Consider the following 17,973-nt stretch of genomic DNA (forward strand, 5'->3'; position numbering starts at 1 on the left):
CCCAAGTGGGCCAATGAGAGCCTGCCCTGGGACGAACTGGGCCATTAGAGGAAAAGGTGGTTTCCCGTGGCTGGGGTGGGCTCCAGGGATGGTGTGAGTTGAGGTAGGCTGGACTTTCTTGACTGCTCGAAGAGATGCACTGTCTCAAGCAGATGCTGACAGAGGGCAGCAAATAGAAGGGGCCAGATTTCTTTTTTTTCTTTTTATCTTTCTGTCCTTTTCTTTCTTTTTTAAATTTTTTTGAGACAGGGTCTTGCTCTGTCGCTCAGGCTGGGGTGCAGTGGTGCAATCACAGCTCACTGCAGCCTTGACCTCCTGGGCTCAAGCGATCCTCCCACCTCAGCCTTCTGAGTAGCTGGGACTACAGGCATGCACCACTATGCCCGGCTAATTTAGACAATTTTTTTGTAGAGACAGGGTCCTGCTTTGTTTTCCAGGCTGGTTTCCAACTGCTGGGCTCAAGCAAACCTCCTACCTCCGCCTCTCAAAGTGTTGGCATTACAGGCGTGAGCCACTGCACCTGGTCCTCTTTATTTACCGTTTTTTGTTTTTTTTTTTTTTTTCTGAGAGGGAGTCTCACTCTGTTGTCCAGGTTGGAGTGTAGTTGGCTCACTGCAGTCTCTGCATCCTGGGTTCAAGGGATTCTTGTGCCTCCGCCTCTCGAGTAGCTGGGATTACAGTCTCGCACCACCATGCCCAACTACTTTTTTTTTTTTTTTTTTTTTTTGAGATGGAATCTTGCTCTGTCACCCAGGCTGGAGTGCAGTGGCGCGATCTCGGCTCACTGCAAGCTCCGCCTCCCAGGTTCACGCCATTCTCCTGCCTCAGCCTCCCGAGTAGTTGGGACTACAGGCACCCGCCACCACACCCAGCTAATTTTTTGTATTTTTAGTAGAGATGAAGTTTCACCGTGTTAGCCAGGATGCTCTCGATCTCTTGACCTCATGATCCGCCCGCCTCGGCCTCCCAAAGTGCTGAGATTACAGGTGTGAGCCACCACGCCCAACTAATTTTTGTATTTTTAGTAGAGACAGGGTTTCGCCATGTTGGCCAGGCTGGTCTCGAACTTCTGACCTCAAGTGATCCTCTTGCCTTGACCTCCCAAAGTGCTAGGACTAAGGTGTGAGCCACAGGGCCCGGCCAATTCTTTTTTTTTTTTTTTTTAACCTTTCAGGTGAAATTCACATAACATAAAATTTACCCTTTTTAAAAGTGCACAATTCAGCAGCATTTACTGCCCTCACAGTGTTGAACAAGCACCCCCTCTATCTAATTCTAAAACAGTTCATCCTCAAAAGGAGACTTGTACCCAACAGCAGTCCCTCCCCATCCCCTAATCTGTGTAAGAGGCCTTCAGGGAGAGCTGAGGGGTGTCTTTGGGGGCATTCATCCTTAGCCCCCCAAAACTCCCCTGGGGCAAGGCTGTGGTGAGCAGCCAGCCTGGGGCAGGGCGGGGGATGGGGACAGCTGGTTAGGAGGGCTCACATAGGCTGGGGGACAGAGTCCCTGCTCAGAGGGGCACAGGCCGGGACTACGAGGCCTTTCCCAGCTCCATAGTGGAATCTCAGCCAGGAAAAGCCGTGGGCGGCCAGGGGAGAGGGAGGGCGAGCCGGTCTCTGTGCAAGGAGCATCAGCTGACAGGCGGGCTGCAAGGCTCTGGGCCAGGAGCTCTGATTTCTTTCCCCCTAGGAAGCTCAGACGCCCGCCTCAGCACGAGGGCCTTGCCTGGCACTGCTCCCTGGGACTGCTGGGGCTGGCAGCCTGAAAGAGGGACAGACCTATTGTGGGGGGACCAGGAGCTCTGGATTCACTCCCACCTAGACTCCAGGCTCAGCCACATGCAGTCCGCGGTGATCCTGGGCTGGCACCGGACGTTCGGAGCCTCAGTTTCCTCATCTGTAACACAGGGCTAAGAACAGCACCTGCCTCAGGGACAAGTTACTGCCCAGAATGGGCCTGGCTCACTTCCTTCCACCTCCAAAGCTTTCCTTGACCCCTGACTTGGTGAAGTCTTGGACGTTCTTGCAGTCCGTTAAGCAGTGGTCCTTTTACGAGGACAGGGCTGGGTCTGCCTTGGGCTCGCACAGCCTGACACAGGCCCATACGCAGTAAGTGCTTAACAAATGCCTGAACTGATGCCAGGATGGACTGGTGCTAGCAGGAAGGAACCGGAAGCCAGGCCTGGTGGCTCACGCCTGTCATCCCAGCATTTTGGGAGGCCGAGGCAGGCGGGTCATTTGAGGTCAGGAGTTTGAGACCAGCCTGACCAACATGGTGAAACCCGTCTCTACTAAAAATACAAATAAATAAATACATCAGCTGGGTGTGGTGGCGCATACCTGTAGTCCCAGCTACTTGGGAGGCTGAGGCAGGAGAATCGCTTGAACTCGGGAGATGGAGGTTGCAGTGAGCCAAGATCACGTCACTGCACTCCAGCCTGGGCGACAGAGCAAGACTCTGTTTCAAAAAAAAACAAAAAACAAAAAAGCAAGGAACTGGCTTTCTGCCCCTGGAGGATTCCAGGGTGACAGTCGTGTGACAGCTCAGACACTCGGGCCCCGAGCAGCCCACCTTGCAGCTGCCTCACCTGGTTCTCATCAGCAGGGGACTTGGGCTCCCCAGCTGCAACCCGGTGGCCCCAGGCTGGCCAGGAATCTTCCGCCCTGGCCCTGGGACCAGAACCCCCGCAAAGGTGCCGGAGCTCAGCCCCGTCCAATGCAAGGGGGCCCCATTCGTGACACCAGGTGGACATGTGACGGCTCAGAAGGTGTTTCCTGTCCCTAGTGGTGTGGCCGGGCCAGATTCCGAAATCTGGTCCCTGGAAAATTCCAGCCCCACGGAGCCTGGTAACCCCTCCCCATTCCTGGTGTTATGTAACATTTGGGGATTAATACCGCAGGCGTCCAGGGGCGGCTGCCGGGATTCAAACCCAGCGCTGCCCTTTCCTGGGCTGACTGAGCGACTTCGCATCACTGGGTCTCAAGGTCTCGCCTGTACAATGGGGACAAGGCCCATTTTTGTATCCCAGGCTGGGTGGAAGGGTGAGGGAAGACCTCACCAGGAAAGGGATGCACCTGAGTCTGGGGCAGGGCTTGGAGCAACCACCCCCACGATTCCGGGGGAGTCCCAAGCCCCCCACTGTCTTCCCACCCAGCTGTTCTCTGAGTTCTCTGAGGTTTCTGATGCTCTCTGAGGTCGCCATTTCAAGGACGTCCCCACCTGGCTGTCCGTGCAAACCCCAGCCAGGGTCCACCTGCTGCTCCACACAGCCCATCCCTTCTCCGGGCTGAAGCTCCCTCATATGGGACATCCACTACCCTGTAGGACCCCAGCCCATGGGTCCCCAAGCCCCGGTCCTGCCTCCTGGGTCCCTGTCCCAGGCCTCACCGCCCTCCCCACCAGCCCCAGCATCACAAACGCTGGGCTTCTCTGCAGCTCCGAATTCTGCTGTGGCTCCCCAGTGCCCAGGGCCATCAAGCCCCACGTTTTCATCTGGGCCCCAGGGACCCGCCAGCAGGGAGGACCCGAAATGGCACACATTCAGAACGTCGAGGCTCATACCTCAAGCGCACTGTGGGGGAGAGGCCCCCGGAAGCCCCCAACCCCCCACGCGCAAGACAGCCTCAGTTTCCCGCTCGGTAAAGCGGGCGTATCAGCGGTTCCCAGCCAGCCCGGGGGTGCAGGGTCGGAGGAGCTAGCTGGCTGAGCGCGGCCCCTGGCGCCCGGTTGGCGCGCGGGACTCGGGCGCGCTCTGGTCCGTGGAACTTCCCCAGCCGCGGCGTCCCCGCCGCTCACGTGCCCCCCACTCCCCGGCCGGGCACCTCCCGCCCCTCCCCGGGCTGGACCTGCGCCCGGGCTCCGCCCCCTCCCATCCCCCGCGGCCAATAAGACGCGCCCCGGCGGCTCCTGCCCCCTCAGAGCGGCCCCGGAGCGGCCGCAGCGCGGTGGTCCCGGCCCGGCTGCACCAGAGCCCGCGCGATGGAGCCCCGGCCGCGGCGGGGGCGCAGGAGTCGTCCCCTGGTCGCCGCCTTCCTGCGAGACCCGGGCTCGGGCCGCGTGTACAGGCGCGAGAAGCTGATCGGCAAGGTGGGAGCCCCGCGCCCCGAGTCCGCGACGGGGCCGGGCCGGGCTGGGCTGGGGTCCCGGGGCGCGCGGGCGATCCTGCGCGGTCTACGCGGCGCGTCCCTGAGAGCGCGGGGTCTGGCGCGGGCGCGCGTCCGGAGCCGCGGGGCCTCCCGTGCGGGGTTTCGCATGGCGGGAACCGTGTTGGGCGCGCTGTGCGGCGTGTCCGTGGGTTGCGTGTCCGGGGTGTGGGCGTGCGGCTCGGCCTCGGGATGCGACGCTGTGTTGCCTCTGGGTGTGTGTGCGAGCCTGGCGAGGGTCTGAGTGTGCCGCGTCTGTGCCCGCTGCTTCCAAGTGTCTGGGTGCTGTGCGGTGTTCGTGTGTGTGTGTGTCTGGGTGTTGTGTTGCTTGTTCACCTGTTGTTTGTGCGTCATGCCTTTGTGTGTCCAGTCATTGTGTTGTGTGTCTGGGTGTTGTGTGTTCATGTGGTGTGCTTGTGTGTTTGTGTGTTCATATGTGGTGTGTCTAGGAGTTGTGTGTTCATGTGTTTGTGTCTGTGTCTTTGTCCATGTGTTGTACTGTGTGTCCAGGTGTTGTGTGTTCATGTGTTTGTGTGTTCCTGCGCTGTGTCTGGGTATTGTGTTGTGTGTCCACACGTGGTGACTGTGTGTCCAGACATTGTATATTCATGTGTTTGTGTGTTGCTGCGTTGTGTATCTGGGTGTTGCGTTGTGTGTCCATGCATGGTGACTCTGTGTCTGGGTGTTGTGTGTTCGTGTGTCGTATTCAGGCGTGGTGTTGTGCATCCGGTGCTGTCTTCTGGTCCGTGGCCTGTATGCACCAGGCGTGGATGTGTCTGTGTGTCTGTGTCTCTGTGCCTTCTTGTGTGCATCATGTCTTGTGTGTCCAGGCGGGAGGGTGGGAGCTGTGTGTTGTTTTTTCCCCGGTGTGTGTGTGAAGAGACCTGGACGCGCCTGCGTCCCTGGCTGCCCTGTGCCTCTGTACGCACTGCCAGCTTGCACACCCGTGCACACCTGCCCACTGATCTGCTGACCCCTCCCCACAGGGCGCCTTCAGCCGCTGCTACAAGCTGACAGACATGTCCACTAGCGCCGTGTTCGCCCTCAAGGTGGTGCCGTGTGGCGGGGCTGGGGCCAGGTGACTTCGCCCGCAGGGAAAGGTGCGTGTCCCCATCGGTCCCCAGGGCCCACAGCCCGCAGCCCGCAGCATGTCCCGAAGAAGGCCCTGCCCTTTGGTCCCAGCCCTGGGTGGCCATGAGATCGTACAGGAGGCAGGCGAGCATCCTGCAGCCTGTGCCCCGCTGCAGGCGGGTACATGTCGGGGCCGTGCCTGCAGGTGGAGCGCGAGATTGCCCTGCATAGCCGCCTGCGACCCCGCAACATCGTGGCTTTCCACGGACACTTTGCTGACCGCGACCATGTGTACATGGTGCTGGAGTACTGCAGCCGCCAGGTGCCCGGGGGCGGGGAGAGGGCAGGAGTCATGTCAGCTGTGCCCGTCTCTGTCCACCCTGTGTCCATCTGCACCTCGCCGCTGCCCCCCGTACCATCCTGTGTGCCCTCTGCTGTCCATTCGCCAGCGCTTCTTACGTCTACGTAGGGCCAATTGTGTCCATCCTTTACTCACCCCGGCACACCCAGGCTCTCTTGATCCACCTGGGCCCAGCTTATGCTGTGCTCATCAGGCCCGTCTCAGACTCACCTGTGACCACCTGGGCCCATCAGAATGTGTTTGCTTCTTCTTGGCCCCCTTGGACTCACCCATGCCCACCTGTACCCACCAGCATGCCCCTGTGCCTACCTGTGGTCACCTGCGCCCCTCCTGCACCCCGCTGTGCCCACCGTGGCCTAGTTGAACTTAGTCATCATGTCTTCATACACTCCCTTGAACTCACTGTGCCCATTAAGTAGACCTGAGCCCACTTGGGTCCACCTGTGCCAGAATATGCCCCCTCTGCGTTCACTCCTAATCACCTGGCCCTTCTCCAGCTGACAAGCATGTCCACCAGCGCCGTGTTCACCCTCAAGGTGGTGCCAGGTGCGGGACCGGGGCCGGGCAACTGTGCCCGTGGGGAAAGGTTCGTGCCCCCCTCAGTGGCCACCTGGGCCCATCTGAACCCGCATGCTCCTATTGGGGTTGGTCATCTTTGCTCACCTGTGTGCACCTGCGCTCACCTGTGCTCATCCCATAATCAGCCATACCACCTTGGCCAGGCTGAGCTTACCTTTGCCTTCTAATCTGGGGCCGCTGGTCACCCACAGTCTTTGGCCCACGTGCTGAGGGCGTGGCAGACCCTGACCAAGCCAGAAGTGCGCTACTACCTGCGGGGCCTGGTCAGCGGCCTGCGCTACCTGCACCAGCCCTGCATCGTGCATCGCGACCTGAAGCTCAGTGAGTGCCAGGCAGGGGAACTGTGGGCGGGGGCGTCGGGAGGTGGGCACGGATCCACCCCCATGTGCAATGCCCCTCCCACTGCCAGGTAACTTCTTCCTTAACAAGAACATGGAGGTGAAGATTGGAGACCTGGGACTGGCGGCCAAGGTGGGGCCAGGGGGCCGCTGCCACAGGTGAGAGCCGGGGGGAGGGCTCTGAGCAGTCTGTCTGGGTGGGCACGGCTGGCCCTGAAGTCTGGCACGGGGATCCCACCCAGCCTTCCTGAGCCCCCCATAACGCCCTTCCTAGAGTACTCTGTGGGACCCCTAACTTCCTGGCCCCTGAGGTTGTCTCCAGAAATGGTCACTCCTGCCAGTTGGACATCTGGGCTCTGGGCTGCATCATGTGAGTGGGGTCCTGGAGAAGGTGGGCAGGGCCTCCAGAGGGGCAGGTGTGGCGGGGGGTAGCCTGCACGGAACAGGTGGGGACCGTTGTGCAGGGTGAGGCGCGTGGAACAGGCACCTGTCGCCACCAAGCGTGCGGTATGAACAGGACATGTGTGGGGATGCGTGTGTGAGGGAGGACGGGGGAGGGTGTGCACACAGACATGGACAGGTGTGGGCAGGTGGCAGCGGCACAGGCAGGTCAGGGCGTATGTGTACAGGGATACAGCGTGTGTGGGAGCAGGGCAGGTGTGAGCGGGCATGGGATAGCATTGGAAGGTGGAGGCCAGGCGCAGTGACTCACGCCTATAATCCTAGAGCTTTGGGAGGTCAAGGCAGGAGGATCGCTTGAGCCCAGGAGTTCAAGACCAGCCTGGCCAAGCTGGCGAAACCCTGTCTCTACAAAAATTACAAAAATTAGCCAGGAGTGGTGGTGTGCATCTGTAGTCCCAGCTATTCAGGAGGCTGAGTTGGGAGGATTGCTTGAGCTCAGGAGGTGGAGACTGCAGTGAGCTGTGATTGCACAACGGCACTCCAGCCTGGGTGACAGAACGAGACCCTGTCTTAAAAAAAAAATAGAAGCATTGAAAAGGTGTATGCAGGTGAGTTCAGGGTGAGCCAGGTGCAGGCAGGGGATGGACAGACGCTGGTGTCCACCAAGCAGGGTCCATGGGACTGCACAGGGTGCCAGGTGCAGCCAGGGGATAGACAGACGCTGGTGTCCACCAAGCAGCGTGCATGGGACTGCACAGGGTGCTAGGTGCAGGCGGATGTTGGGAGATGAGGAAGCCGATATGGGTTGCACAGCTAAGCTGTGTAGGCAGGTCTGGGCAAGTGTGCAGGGGTAGCTCTGAGCGATGCCTGGACACCCAGGTTCTTGCCCCCCCACCTGGCCCAGGTACATGGTGCTGACCGGCACCCCGCCCTTCATGGCCTCACCCCTGTCGGAGATGTACCAAAACATCCGTGAGGGCCACTACCCCGAACCCGCTCATCTGTCCGCCAATGCGCGCTGCCTCATCGCGCACCTCCTAGCACCCAACCCGGCCGAGCGGCCCAGCCTGGACCACCTGCTGCAGGACGACTTCTTCACACAGGTGGGCGGCGGTCCCCGGCGTGGGGTCCCCGGCGTGGGGTCCCTGGCAGGTGATGAGCCAGAGCCTGCCCTGCTCAGCCGAGGGAGGCCCCGCCCTGCCCCAGGTAACCCAGGTGCTCAGGGGCTGGGTGACCTAAGCCGGGGATAATCCCAAATCCCCATCCAAAGGGTTTCACTCCAGACCGGCTGCCGGCCCACTCCTGCCACAGTGCCCCCATCTTCGCCATACCCCCGCCTCTGGGCAGGATCTTCTGGAAGGTGGGCCAGCGGCTGCTCACCCAGTGCCGGCCACCCTGTAAGTACCACCCCCGCCCACACCTGCCTAACACCTGCCCACGCCTCCCACGCCTGCTACCTGCCCAATACCTGCCCACACCTGCCCAACACCTGCCCACACCTCCAACCTGCCCACAGCTGCCCAACACCTGCCCACACCTCCCACCTGCCCACACCTCCCGCCTGCCCACACCTGCCACCTGCTCCGCTCTGTCTCCACATCAGGGGTGGGTGTGGGTGGCAGGTGCCCCCTTACCCCCAGCTTGGGGCCCAGGCTGTGCCCCCTCCAAGGCCTTGTGCCTCCCTCAGGCCCCTTCACGCCTAAAGAGGCCTCGGGTCCAGGAGAAGGTGGGCCAGACCCTGACTCCATGGAGTGGGACGGCGAGGTGAGACATCGGGGTGGGGGACACGGGGAGACACAGGTGGAGGGCATGCTGGCCCCTGCTAAAACCCCCTCCCCCATGCCGGCTTCTCTGAACCCCTTCTGGGGTCTTCAAGCCCGGCCCCCTCCCCCTAGTCCCAGCATGATGCATCAGAGCTGGGATCCATTTGCGTCCAAATGTGCCCACCTGGGGTTTCCCAAGGGCCGGGCTCCAGGCCATGGGAAGGGTCCCATCCATGGCTTCAATCCATCACATTTATTGAGCACCTACTGTATGCCTCCGAGACACTCCGAGGCTGCCTCCCAAGGGGAAAGCAGTGCCTCTGTGTGCAAAGCACGGAGGGCACAGGCAGGGGCCAGAGCCCGCCACCCACCTCACGCCTGTCCCTGGGGCTGGGGCCGGGGCCACCCCCACCCCTGCTGCTCCCACCTCAGAGCTCCCTGTCTGCGAAAGAGGTTCCCTGCCTGGAAGGCCCCATCCACCTGGTCGCACACGGGACCCTGCAGAGTGACCTGGCCGGTGAGCAGATCCCCGTCCCAGCCCGGGGCTGCAGGTGCGGAGGGAGGAATTACAAGTGAGGGGGGGACCAAGGCCGTGGCTTACCAGGCTCACAGCCGCCGTCCCGGCCTCACCTTTCCCGCCTGTCAAATGGGAACGCCGCCTCTGGGTTGAGGACGAGATGTTCCCGGATGGAGCCGCGGGGAGTGGGACTGGTTGGAAGAGCCTGGTGGTGGGAACCCAGGCCTGTCTGCGGCACAAAGACCTGTCTTCCCAGGGCCCGCGGGGAGCCGGCGGCCAGAGGTGGAGGCGGCCCTCAGACACCTGCAGCTGTGCCTGGACGTAGGCCCCCCGGGTAGGAGCCGGCCCAGCCCCCAGGATCACCTTTACTCTTACTAGCCAAGTAAAATTGGCTTCATTCCCATCCTGGGCCCTCCTGGGTATTTCTGGGGGTGAGGAGTAGGGGTGAGGGAGGCCCCAGGACACGGTGACATCAGGGGAGTGGGTTAGCCCTCCTGTGTACAGAGCCTGGCACGGAGGGCTCTGGGGCAGCCTTACGTTTCAGGGTCTCTTAAATTCATGACCTGGGCTTGTTAGAGACCCAGTGAGTGAGGAAACGTGACCTGGGACATTGGCCACAGAGCCCTGTGCCCACAGGCCACACTCCAAAGGGGGACCCCTCTTATCCCCAGTGTCCCAGAACCCAAACCCTCTTCCTCTCCCCTCCTCTCCCTGAGCCTCCGCTGACCCACACATACTGCCACCCTTAGAGAGGGAGCCCCAAACCACACGCCAGGTCTCCAGCCCAGAAGCCTTTTCTTTTCCTTTTCTTTCTTTTCTTTTAAGAGACGGAATCTCACTCTGTTGCCTAGGCTGGAGTGCAATGGTGCCATCTTGGCTCATCGCAACCTCCACCTCCTGGGTTCAAAGTGATTCTCCTGCCTCAGCCTCCCGAGTAGCTGAGATTACAGGCGTGTGCCACCACACCTGCTAATTTTTGTATTTTTTTAGTAGAGACAGGGTTTCACCATGTTGGCCAGGCTGGTCTCGAACTCCTCACCTCAGGTGATCTGGCTGCCTCGGCCTCCCAAAGTGCTGGGATTACAGGCGTCATCAGCCATCATGCCCGGGTGCTTTTTTTTTTTTTTTGAGACGGAGTCTCGCTCTGTCGCCCAGGCTGGAGTGCAGTGGCGCGAACTGGGCTCACTGCAAGCTCCACCTCCCGGGTTCACGCCATTCTCCTGCCTCAGCCTCCCGAATAGCTGGGACTACAGGCGCCCGCCACCGTGCCTGGCTAATTTTTTTTTTGTATTTTTAGTGGAGATGGGGTTTCACTGTGTTAGCCAGGATGGTCTCGGCCTCCCAAAGTGCTGGGATTACAGGTATGAGCCACCGCGCCCAGCCTCGGGACCCCATCTCTACAAAAAAATGAACCGGGCATGGTGGTGCATGCATGTTGTCCCAGATACTCAGGAGGCTGAGGAAGGAGGATCACTTGAGCTCAGAGGTGGAGGCTGCAGTGAGCTGAGATCATGCCACTGTCTGAAAAGTCAACAGACAAACAAGCAAAAACCCAGAAACGGAGCAGGGCATGGTGGCTCACGCCTGTCATCCCAGCACTTTGGGAGGCTGAAGCGGGTGGATCACAAGGTCAGGAGATCGAAACCATCCTGGCCAACATGGTGAAACCCCATCTCTACTAATAATACAAAAATTAGCTGGGCGTGGTGGCACGTGCCTATAATCCCAGCTACTCAGGAGGCTGCGGCAGGAGAATGGCTTGAACCCGGGAGGCGGAGGTTGCAGTGAGCCGAGATTGTGCCACTGCACTCCAGCCTGGGGACAGAGCAAGACTCTGTCTCAACAAAACAAAACAAACAAAAACACACACAGAAATGTGTAGTATTTTCAGAGCATTGCAAGTATTTGAGAATTGCTCATTCCCAGGGGTGCGCCAGTATCCCACAGTCTCCCTCTGCAAGCCAGAAATTAGTTACGGTTCCGTGGCTTCTGTTGATGTCTGGTCTCCTGGAATCCACCACCGAAGCCCCCAAGCCTCTGTCCGGTCCCCGCCGTGGGAAGGGTCTCACCCATGGTTTCAGTCCATCGCATTTATTGAGTGCCTACTATATGCCTGACCCCTGACCCCTGGCTCAGCATACCTTTGTTTGTGCCCAGCCACACAGGACCCCCCGGGAGAGCAGCAGCCCATCCTCTGGGCCCCCAAATGGGTGGATTATTCCAGCAAATACGGCTTTGGCTACCAGCTCTCGGACGGGGGCAGTGGTGTCCTGCTTCGGGACGGCACACACATGGCCCCGCGACCCCCCAGAGGGTAAGTTGTGGTCTCCTGTGCCCTGGGGGACCAGGCACTCCCCCTGCCTTTTTTCATTCTTCTCTCAAGTATTTATTAAGCACCTACTGTGCACACCTACAGGTGCTCCCTGCCTGGTCGGGGAGAACAATGCTAAACAAATAAGCAAGTGCGTTTCCGTAGTAAATGAACCCAGTGAAGAGGCAGATTAGGAGAGGAGGTGAATCTCAGTCGTGTGGGTAGGGGGAAGGGGAAGGGGTCTCTGAGAAAGTGACGTGAATGACAAGCGGCAGCCCTGTGCTTTGGGAGGCCAAGGCAGGAGGATTCCTTGAGCCCAGGAGATCGAGATCAGCCTGGACAACATAGCAAGACCCCATCCCTACAAAAATTTTAAAAATTAGCTTGGCGTGGTGGCACACACCTATAATCCTGGCACGTTGGAGGCTGAGGTGCGAGACTCGCTTGAACCCAGCAGTTTGAGATCAGCCTTGGCCTCATAGCAAGACCCCATCTCCACAAAAAAATTAAAAATTAGCTGGGCGTGGTGGTGCACGCCGGTAATCCTGGCACTGTGGGAGGCTGAGGTGGGAGAATCACTTGAGCCCAGCAGTTTGAGATCAGCCTGGGCCACACAGCAAGACCTTTCTCTACAAAATTTTCTTTTTTCTTTTTTTTTTTCTTTTTCTTTTTTTTTGAGATGGAGTCTCACTCTGTCACCCAGGCTGGAGTGCAGTGGCGCAATCTCGGCTCACTGCAAGCTCCACCTCCTGGGTTCACACCATTCTCCTGCCTCAGCCTCCTGAGTAGCTGGGACTACAGGAATCCGCCACCACTCCTGGCTAATTTTGTATTTTTATTAGAGACGGGGTTTCTCCATGTTGGCCAGGCGGGTCTCGAACTCCTGACCTCAGGTGATCCACCCGCCTCGGCCTCCCAAAGTGCTGGGATTACAGGCATGAGCCACCGCGCTCAGCCACTCCTGGCTAATTTTTTGTATTTTTAGTAGAGATGGGGTTTCACTGTGTTAGCCAGGATGGTCTAGATCTCCTGACCTCGTGATCTGCCCGCCTCAGCCTCCCAAAGTGCTGGGATTACAGGCGTGAGCCACCGCACCTGGCCAATTTTTTTTTTTTTTTAATTAGCCAGCTGCAAGGGTATGCATCAGTAGGTCCCAGCTACTTGGATGGCTGAGGTGGGAGGATCACTTGGTCCCAGGAGGTCAAGGCTCCAGTGAGCCACGATTGCACCACTGCACTCCAGCCTGGGTGACAGAACGAGACCCTGTCTCTTTTTTTTGAGACGGAGTTTTGCTCTTGTTGCCCAGGCTGGAGTGCAATCTCGGCTCAGCGCAACCTCCCACTCCCGGGATTGGGGTAGCTGGGATTACAGGCACCCACCACCACTCCTGGCTAATTTTGAATTTTAGTAGAGACGGGGTTTCTCCGTGTTGGCCAGGCTGGTCTCGAACTCCCGACCTCAGGTGATCCTCCCACCTGGACCTCCCAAAGTGCTGGGATTATAGGTGTGAGCCACCGCGCCCGGCCTTAACACAATCTTTCTAGCGGGAGTGACATAGGGGCCAGTGGGGAGGTGGCTAGACTCATCAGGTGGGCAGTGGCGGAGGCCTGGGCTGTGCCGGTGACCAGCGAGGGATGAGAGGGGCTGGAGTGTGGACAGAGTTGGAAGGCAGGAAGGGTGGACCAGCTGTCAGCTGAGGTGAAGAGAGGACAGAGAGCCGCACTGGGCATATGGATAAGGTGTAACTAGGGCAGAGCTGCTCTTTAAAGCCACCATTCCAGGGGGTGTAGCTCGATGGAAGGGTGTCCACTGGCCTGGGCTGTCCAGGACAGAGGCCCTGTGTCCTGGCCCCAGCCAAGTGTGCTACATGCCCGACTGCGGGAGGCTGGAAACCTTCGCCCTGAGGGATGTGCCTGGCCCGCTGGGCGCCAAGCTGGCCGTGCTGCAGCTCTTTGCCGGCTGCCTGCAGCGGCGGCTGCGGGAGGTGAGAGCTGGGGTGCTGGGGGGGGGGGGGGGCGAGGGGTGGGGACGCCCCCTGCGTCACGTGACCTCAGCCGAGTCTGTCCACAGGAGGGGACCCTCCCCACACCTGTGCCACCTGCTGGACCCGGCCTCTGCCTCCTGCGCTTCCTGGCCTCTGAGCAAGCCCTGCTGCTGCTGTTCAGCAATGGGATGGTGCAGGTGAGCCCAAGGCTCAAACTCAGGGGGCACTGGGGCTCGGCAGGGTGGGGTCTGGCCTGCCTGTGCTGTTACGGAGCAAGCTTTGGGGGAGCCTTAGGAAGCATTTGCCTCCCGGAAAAAAAAAAAAAAAGTATTGGCTCCCGTGTACAACACTACAGCATGGAAAATGCACGACGTTTTTGGGCCAGGCACTGTGGTCCACACCTGTAATCCCAGTGCTTTGGGAGGCCGAGGCGGGCAGATCACAAGGTGAAGAGTTTGAGACCAGCCTGACCAACACGGTGAAACCCCGTCTCTACTAAAAATACAAAAATTAGCTGGGCGTGGTGGAGCCTTCCTGTAATCCCAGCGACTTAGGAGGCTGAGGCAGGAGAATTGCTTGAACCTGGCAGGCGGAGGTTGCAGTGAGCCGAGATCGTGCCACTGCACTGCAGCCTGGGCGACAGAGCAAGACTTCGTCTCAAAAAAAAAAAAAAAAAAAAAAAAAGGCCGGGCACGGTGGCTCACGCCTGTAATCCCAGCACTTTGGGAGGCCGAGGCAGGCGGATCACGAGGTCAGGAGATAGAGACCATCCTGGCTAACACGGTGAAACCCCGTCTCTACTAAAAATACAAAAAAAAAAAAAAATTAGCCGGGCATGGTGGCGGGCACCTGTAGTCCCAGCTACTGGGGAGGCTGAGGCAGGAGAATGGCGTGAACCCGGGAGGCGGAGCTTGCAGTGAGCCGAGATCGCGCCACTGCACTCCAGCCTGGGTGACAGAGCAGGACTCTGTCTCAAAAAAAAAAGTCAGGGTCTTGCTGGAAGACTGTGGGCAGGGGAGCCCCCATCTGAGCCTCAGTTTCCCCAGGTGTACAGTGGAGCACTTGGCCTCCCGACCCCGAGTTCCTGTGGCTGGGGCAGGCACTAGGGGCCAGACTGGGGGCTCTGGGTCCAGTGTCCACTTGTCCTTCTGGAGCGCCAGGGCTGGAGGCAGGTGCAGGGGTACCCGTCTCCCCTTGACTGGTATCTTACCCTTTGCAGGTGAGCTTCAGTGGAGTCCCAGCCCAACTGGTGCTGAGTGGCGAGGGTGAGGGTTTGCAGCTCACCCTCTGGGAGCAGGGGTCCCCTGGCACCTCCTACTCCCTGGACGTCCTGCGGAGCCACGGCTGTGCCCCCACCACCCGACAGCACCTTCACCACGCCCTCCGCATGCTGCAGAGTATCCAGTGCCCCTGAGGGTCAGAGTGGACCCCTGCATGGTAGTGCCAGGGACCCAGGCTCCATTTCCATTCCTGTGGCTCCCCCAGAGGGGCTGTCCTGGGGGAGAACTGGGGGGCACACGGGAGGTGGGTTCTTGCCTTGTGGCATGACTGTTCAACCCAGACTTTGCTGGGATCTCTTCCTTTTTCATTAAGGACAATTTGAAATGCTGTAGGCCATGGTCTGCCTCTCTTTGGGGGAAAGCGTTTGAGGAGCTTTGGCAAAGAAACGTTGACCCCACGTGACGTTGCATCCTCCCTGTTTCTCTTAGTGGCAGAGGTGGGTTACATTTTCACTAATGCAGACATTAGCACCAGAGGCCAGTGTAGTGGCTCATGCCTGGAATCCCAGCACTTTGGGAGGCCAAGGCAGGAGGATCGCTTGGGCCCTGGAGTTTGAGACCAGCCTGGGCAACATGGCAAGACCCCATCTCTACAAAAAATTAGCTGGGCATGGTGGCGCATGCCTGTAGTCCCAGCTACTTGGGAGGCTGAGATGGGAGGATGGCGTGAGCATGGGAGGTTGAGGCTGCAGTGAGCTGTGATTGCACCACTGCACTCCAGCCTGGGCGACAGAACAAAGACCCTGTCTCAACAACAACAAAATTAGTACCAGAAGTGGGGTTCTGCCATAACTCCAAATCTAAAACATGCGACACTTGCTTAATGGGTGGACAGGAAAGAAGCCGACACTGAGGCTGGAAAGATGGCTGGCTATGCTCTGGGACACAGTTGGCACAACCGTCACCTGTGCTGCCCTGGGGTGGACGGTGCACTCATGGACCTGACCTCTCTGGGCTGATGGAGCATTGGTTGTTAGATCAAAATGTCATACAAGGCCAGGCGTGGTGGCTCACACCTGTAATCCCAGCACTTCGGGAGACCAAGGCAGGCAGATCACTTGAGCTCAGGAGTTCGAGACCATCCTGGCCAATATGGTGAAACTCCATCTCTACTAAAAATACAAAAAATTAGCTGGGTGTGGTGGTAGGGGCCTGTAGTCCCAGCTACTCAGGAGGCTGAGGCAGGAGAATCACTTGAACCCAGGAGGCAGAGGTTGCAGTGAGCCGCGATTGCACCATTGCACTCCAGCCTGGGCAACAGAGCGAAAATCCGTCTCAAAAAAAAAAAAAATTGGACGCAACCTAAGTGTCCAGCGGTGCGAGACTCAAACATCTGGCCATCTCCTGGGATGAGTGAGGCTGGGGAAGTGGGAAGGCTCACGGGGGGCATTAAGGCAGGCCGAGGGGTGCAGAGCTGATGACGGAAAAACCCCTGCCAATCGCAGAAGGACTCCAGGCCCCTCAGTAGCTCTTTTGTTTTTTTTGAGACAGAGTCTTGCTCTGTTGCCCAGGCTGGAGTGCAGTGGTGCGATCTCAGCTCACTGCAACCTCCGCCTCACGGGTTCAATAGATTCCTCTGCCTCAGCCTCCTGAGTAGCTGGGATTACAGGCATGTGCCACCACGTCCGGCTAATTTTTGTATTTTTAATAGAGACAGGGTTTCGTTTGTTTGTTTTTTTGAGACGGAGTCTCACTCTGTCGCCCAGGCTGGAGCGCAGTGGCACGATCTCGACTCACTGCAACCTCCGCCTCCCGGGTTCACGCCATTCTCCCGCCTCAGCCTCCCGAGTAGCTGGGACTACAGGCGCCCACCACCACGCCCGGCTAATTTTTTTTTTTTTTTTTTTTAGTAGAGACGGGGTTTCATCATGTTAGCCAGGATGGTCTCGATCTCCTGACCTCGTGATCCGCCTGCCTCGGCCTCCCAAACTGCTGGGATTACAGGCGTGAGCCACTGTGCCCAGCCTAGAGACAGGGTTTCACCATGTTGGTCAGGTTGGTCTTGAACTCCTGACCTCAGGTGATCCTTCCACCTCGGCCTCCCAAAGGGCTGGGATTACAGGCATGAGCCACTGTGCCTGGCCCCCTCATCAGCACTTGAGGCCACAATTCTCAGTGCGAGGCTCCTGGGCTGTGCTTGGGGCGTCTGCTAAGGTGCTCAGAGGTGTATCCTGTGCTGGAGAAAACTCCACCTCGACCGATGCGGGATCAGGAGACCGGGGCTCCAGTCCCAGCTGGCCACTTACAGGCACATCCAGGCCTCAGTTTCCCTGCCTGTTTAAGGGGGGCATGTATTCTCTGGAATCCCTGCCAGCAGCATGATTCTGCATGAAGTTCCACTTCCAAGTTCCCGTTATCAACCCCAGAAACTCATCATAAAAGAGGGAGAAGTGAGGCCGGGTGCGGTGGCTCACGCCTGTAATTCCAGCAGGCTGGGAAATTGAGGCAGGCGGATCACTTGAGGACAGGAGTCTGAGACCTGCTTGGGCAACATAGGAAGACTCTGTCTCTACTAAAAATTTAAAAGCCAGGCCTGGTGGCACATGCCCGTGGTCCCAGCTACTCAGGAGGCCCAGGTGGGAGGATTGCTTGAGCCCAGGAGTTCGGAGGTACAGTGAGCTAGGATTGCACCACGGTACTCCACCACTACTCTGGGTGACAGACCAAGACCCTTTCTCAAAAAATAAAAATAAAAAATTGGCTGGGTGCGGTGGCGCACGCCTGTAATGCCACCAGTAGACAGATCACCTGAGGTCAGGAGTTCGAGACCAGCCTGGCCAACATGGTGAAACCCTGTCTCTACTAAAAATACAAAAATTAGCTGGGCGTGGTGGTGAGTGGCTGTAATCCCAGCTACTTGGGAGGCTGAGGCAAGAGAATCGCTTGAACTCAGGAGAGGGAGTTTGCAGAAGGCGCCACTGCACTCCAGCCTGGGCGACAAGAGTGACACTTGGTCTAAAAAAGAAGAAAAAAGAGAGACATTCCTGGAGGTGCACACAAAAGGGCATCATTGACATCTGGAGGGCAGTGGCGTGATCTCGGCTCACTGCAAGCTCCGCCTCCCGGGTTCACGCCATTCTTCTGCCTCAGCCTCCCGAATAGCTGGGACTACAGGTGCACGCCACCGTGCCCGGCTAATTTTTTGTATTCTTAATAGAGACGGGGTTTCACCGTGTTAGCCAGGATGGTCTGGATCTCCTGACCTGATCCGTCCGCCTTGGCCTC

At 58.7% G+C, this 17,973-nt stretch overlaps 1 protein-coding gene across 1 annotated transcript; it reads left to right on the forward strand.

Annotated features, from left to right (window-relative positions):
• The first annotated feature begins 3,916 nt into the window (after positions 1-3,916).
• Positions 3,917-15,080, forward strand: PLK5 (polo like kinase 5 (inactive)). Its single transcript, XM_024351149.2, has 15 exons — positions 3,917-4,086; positions 5,129-5,242; positions 5,419-5,535; positions 6,345-6,474; positions 6,563-6,650; positions 6,766-6,861; positions 7,798-7,996; positions 8,164-8,290; positions 8,581-8,657; positions 9,089-9,173; positions 9,430-9,507; positions 11,331-11,487; positions 13,339-13,468; positions 13,555-13,665; positions 14,688-15,080. The coding sequence occupies exons 3-15, from the start codon at positions 5,509-5,511 to the stop codon at positions 14,880-14,882; spliced, it is 1,500 nt and encodes a 499-aa protein (XP_024206917.1). The 5' UTR covers positions 3,917-4,086; positions 5,129-5,242; positions 5,419-5,508; the 3' UTR covers positions 14,883-15,080.
• The last annotated feature ends 2,893 nt before the right edge of the window (positions 15,081-17,973 follow it).

Source organism: Pan troglodytes, chromosome 20 (genome assembly GCF_028858775.2).
Source record: "Pan troglodytes isolate AG18354 chromosome 20, NHGRI_mPanTro3-v2.0_pri, whole genome shotgun sequence".
Lineage (NCBI taxonomy): Eukaryota > Metazoa > Chordata > Mammalia > Primates > Hominidae > Pan > Pan troglodytes.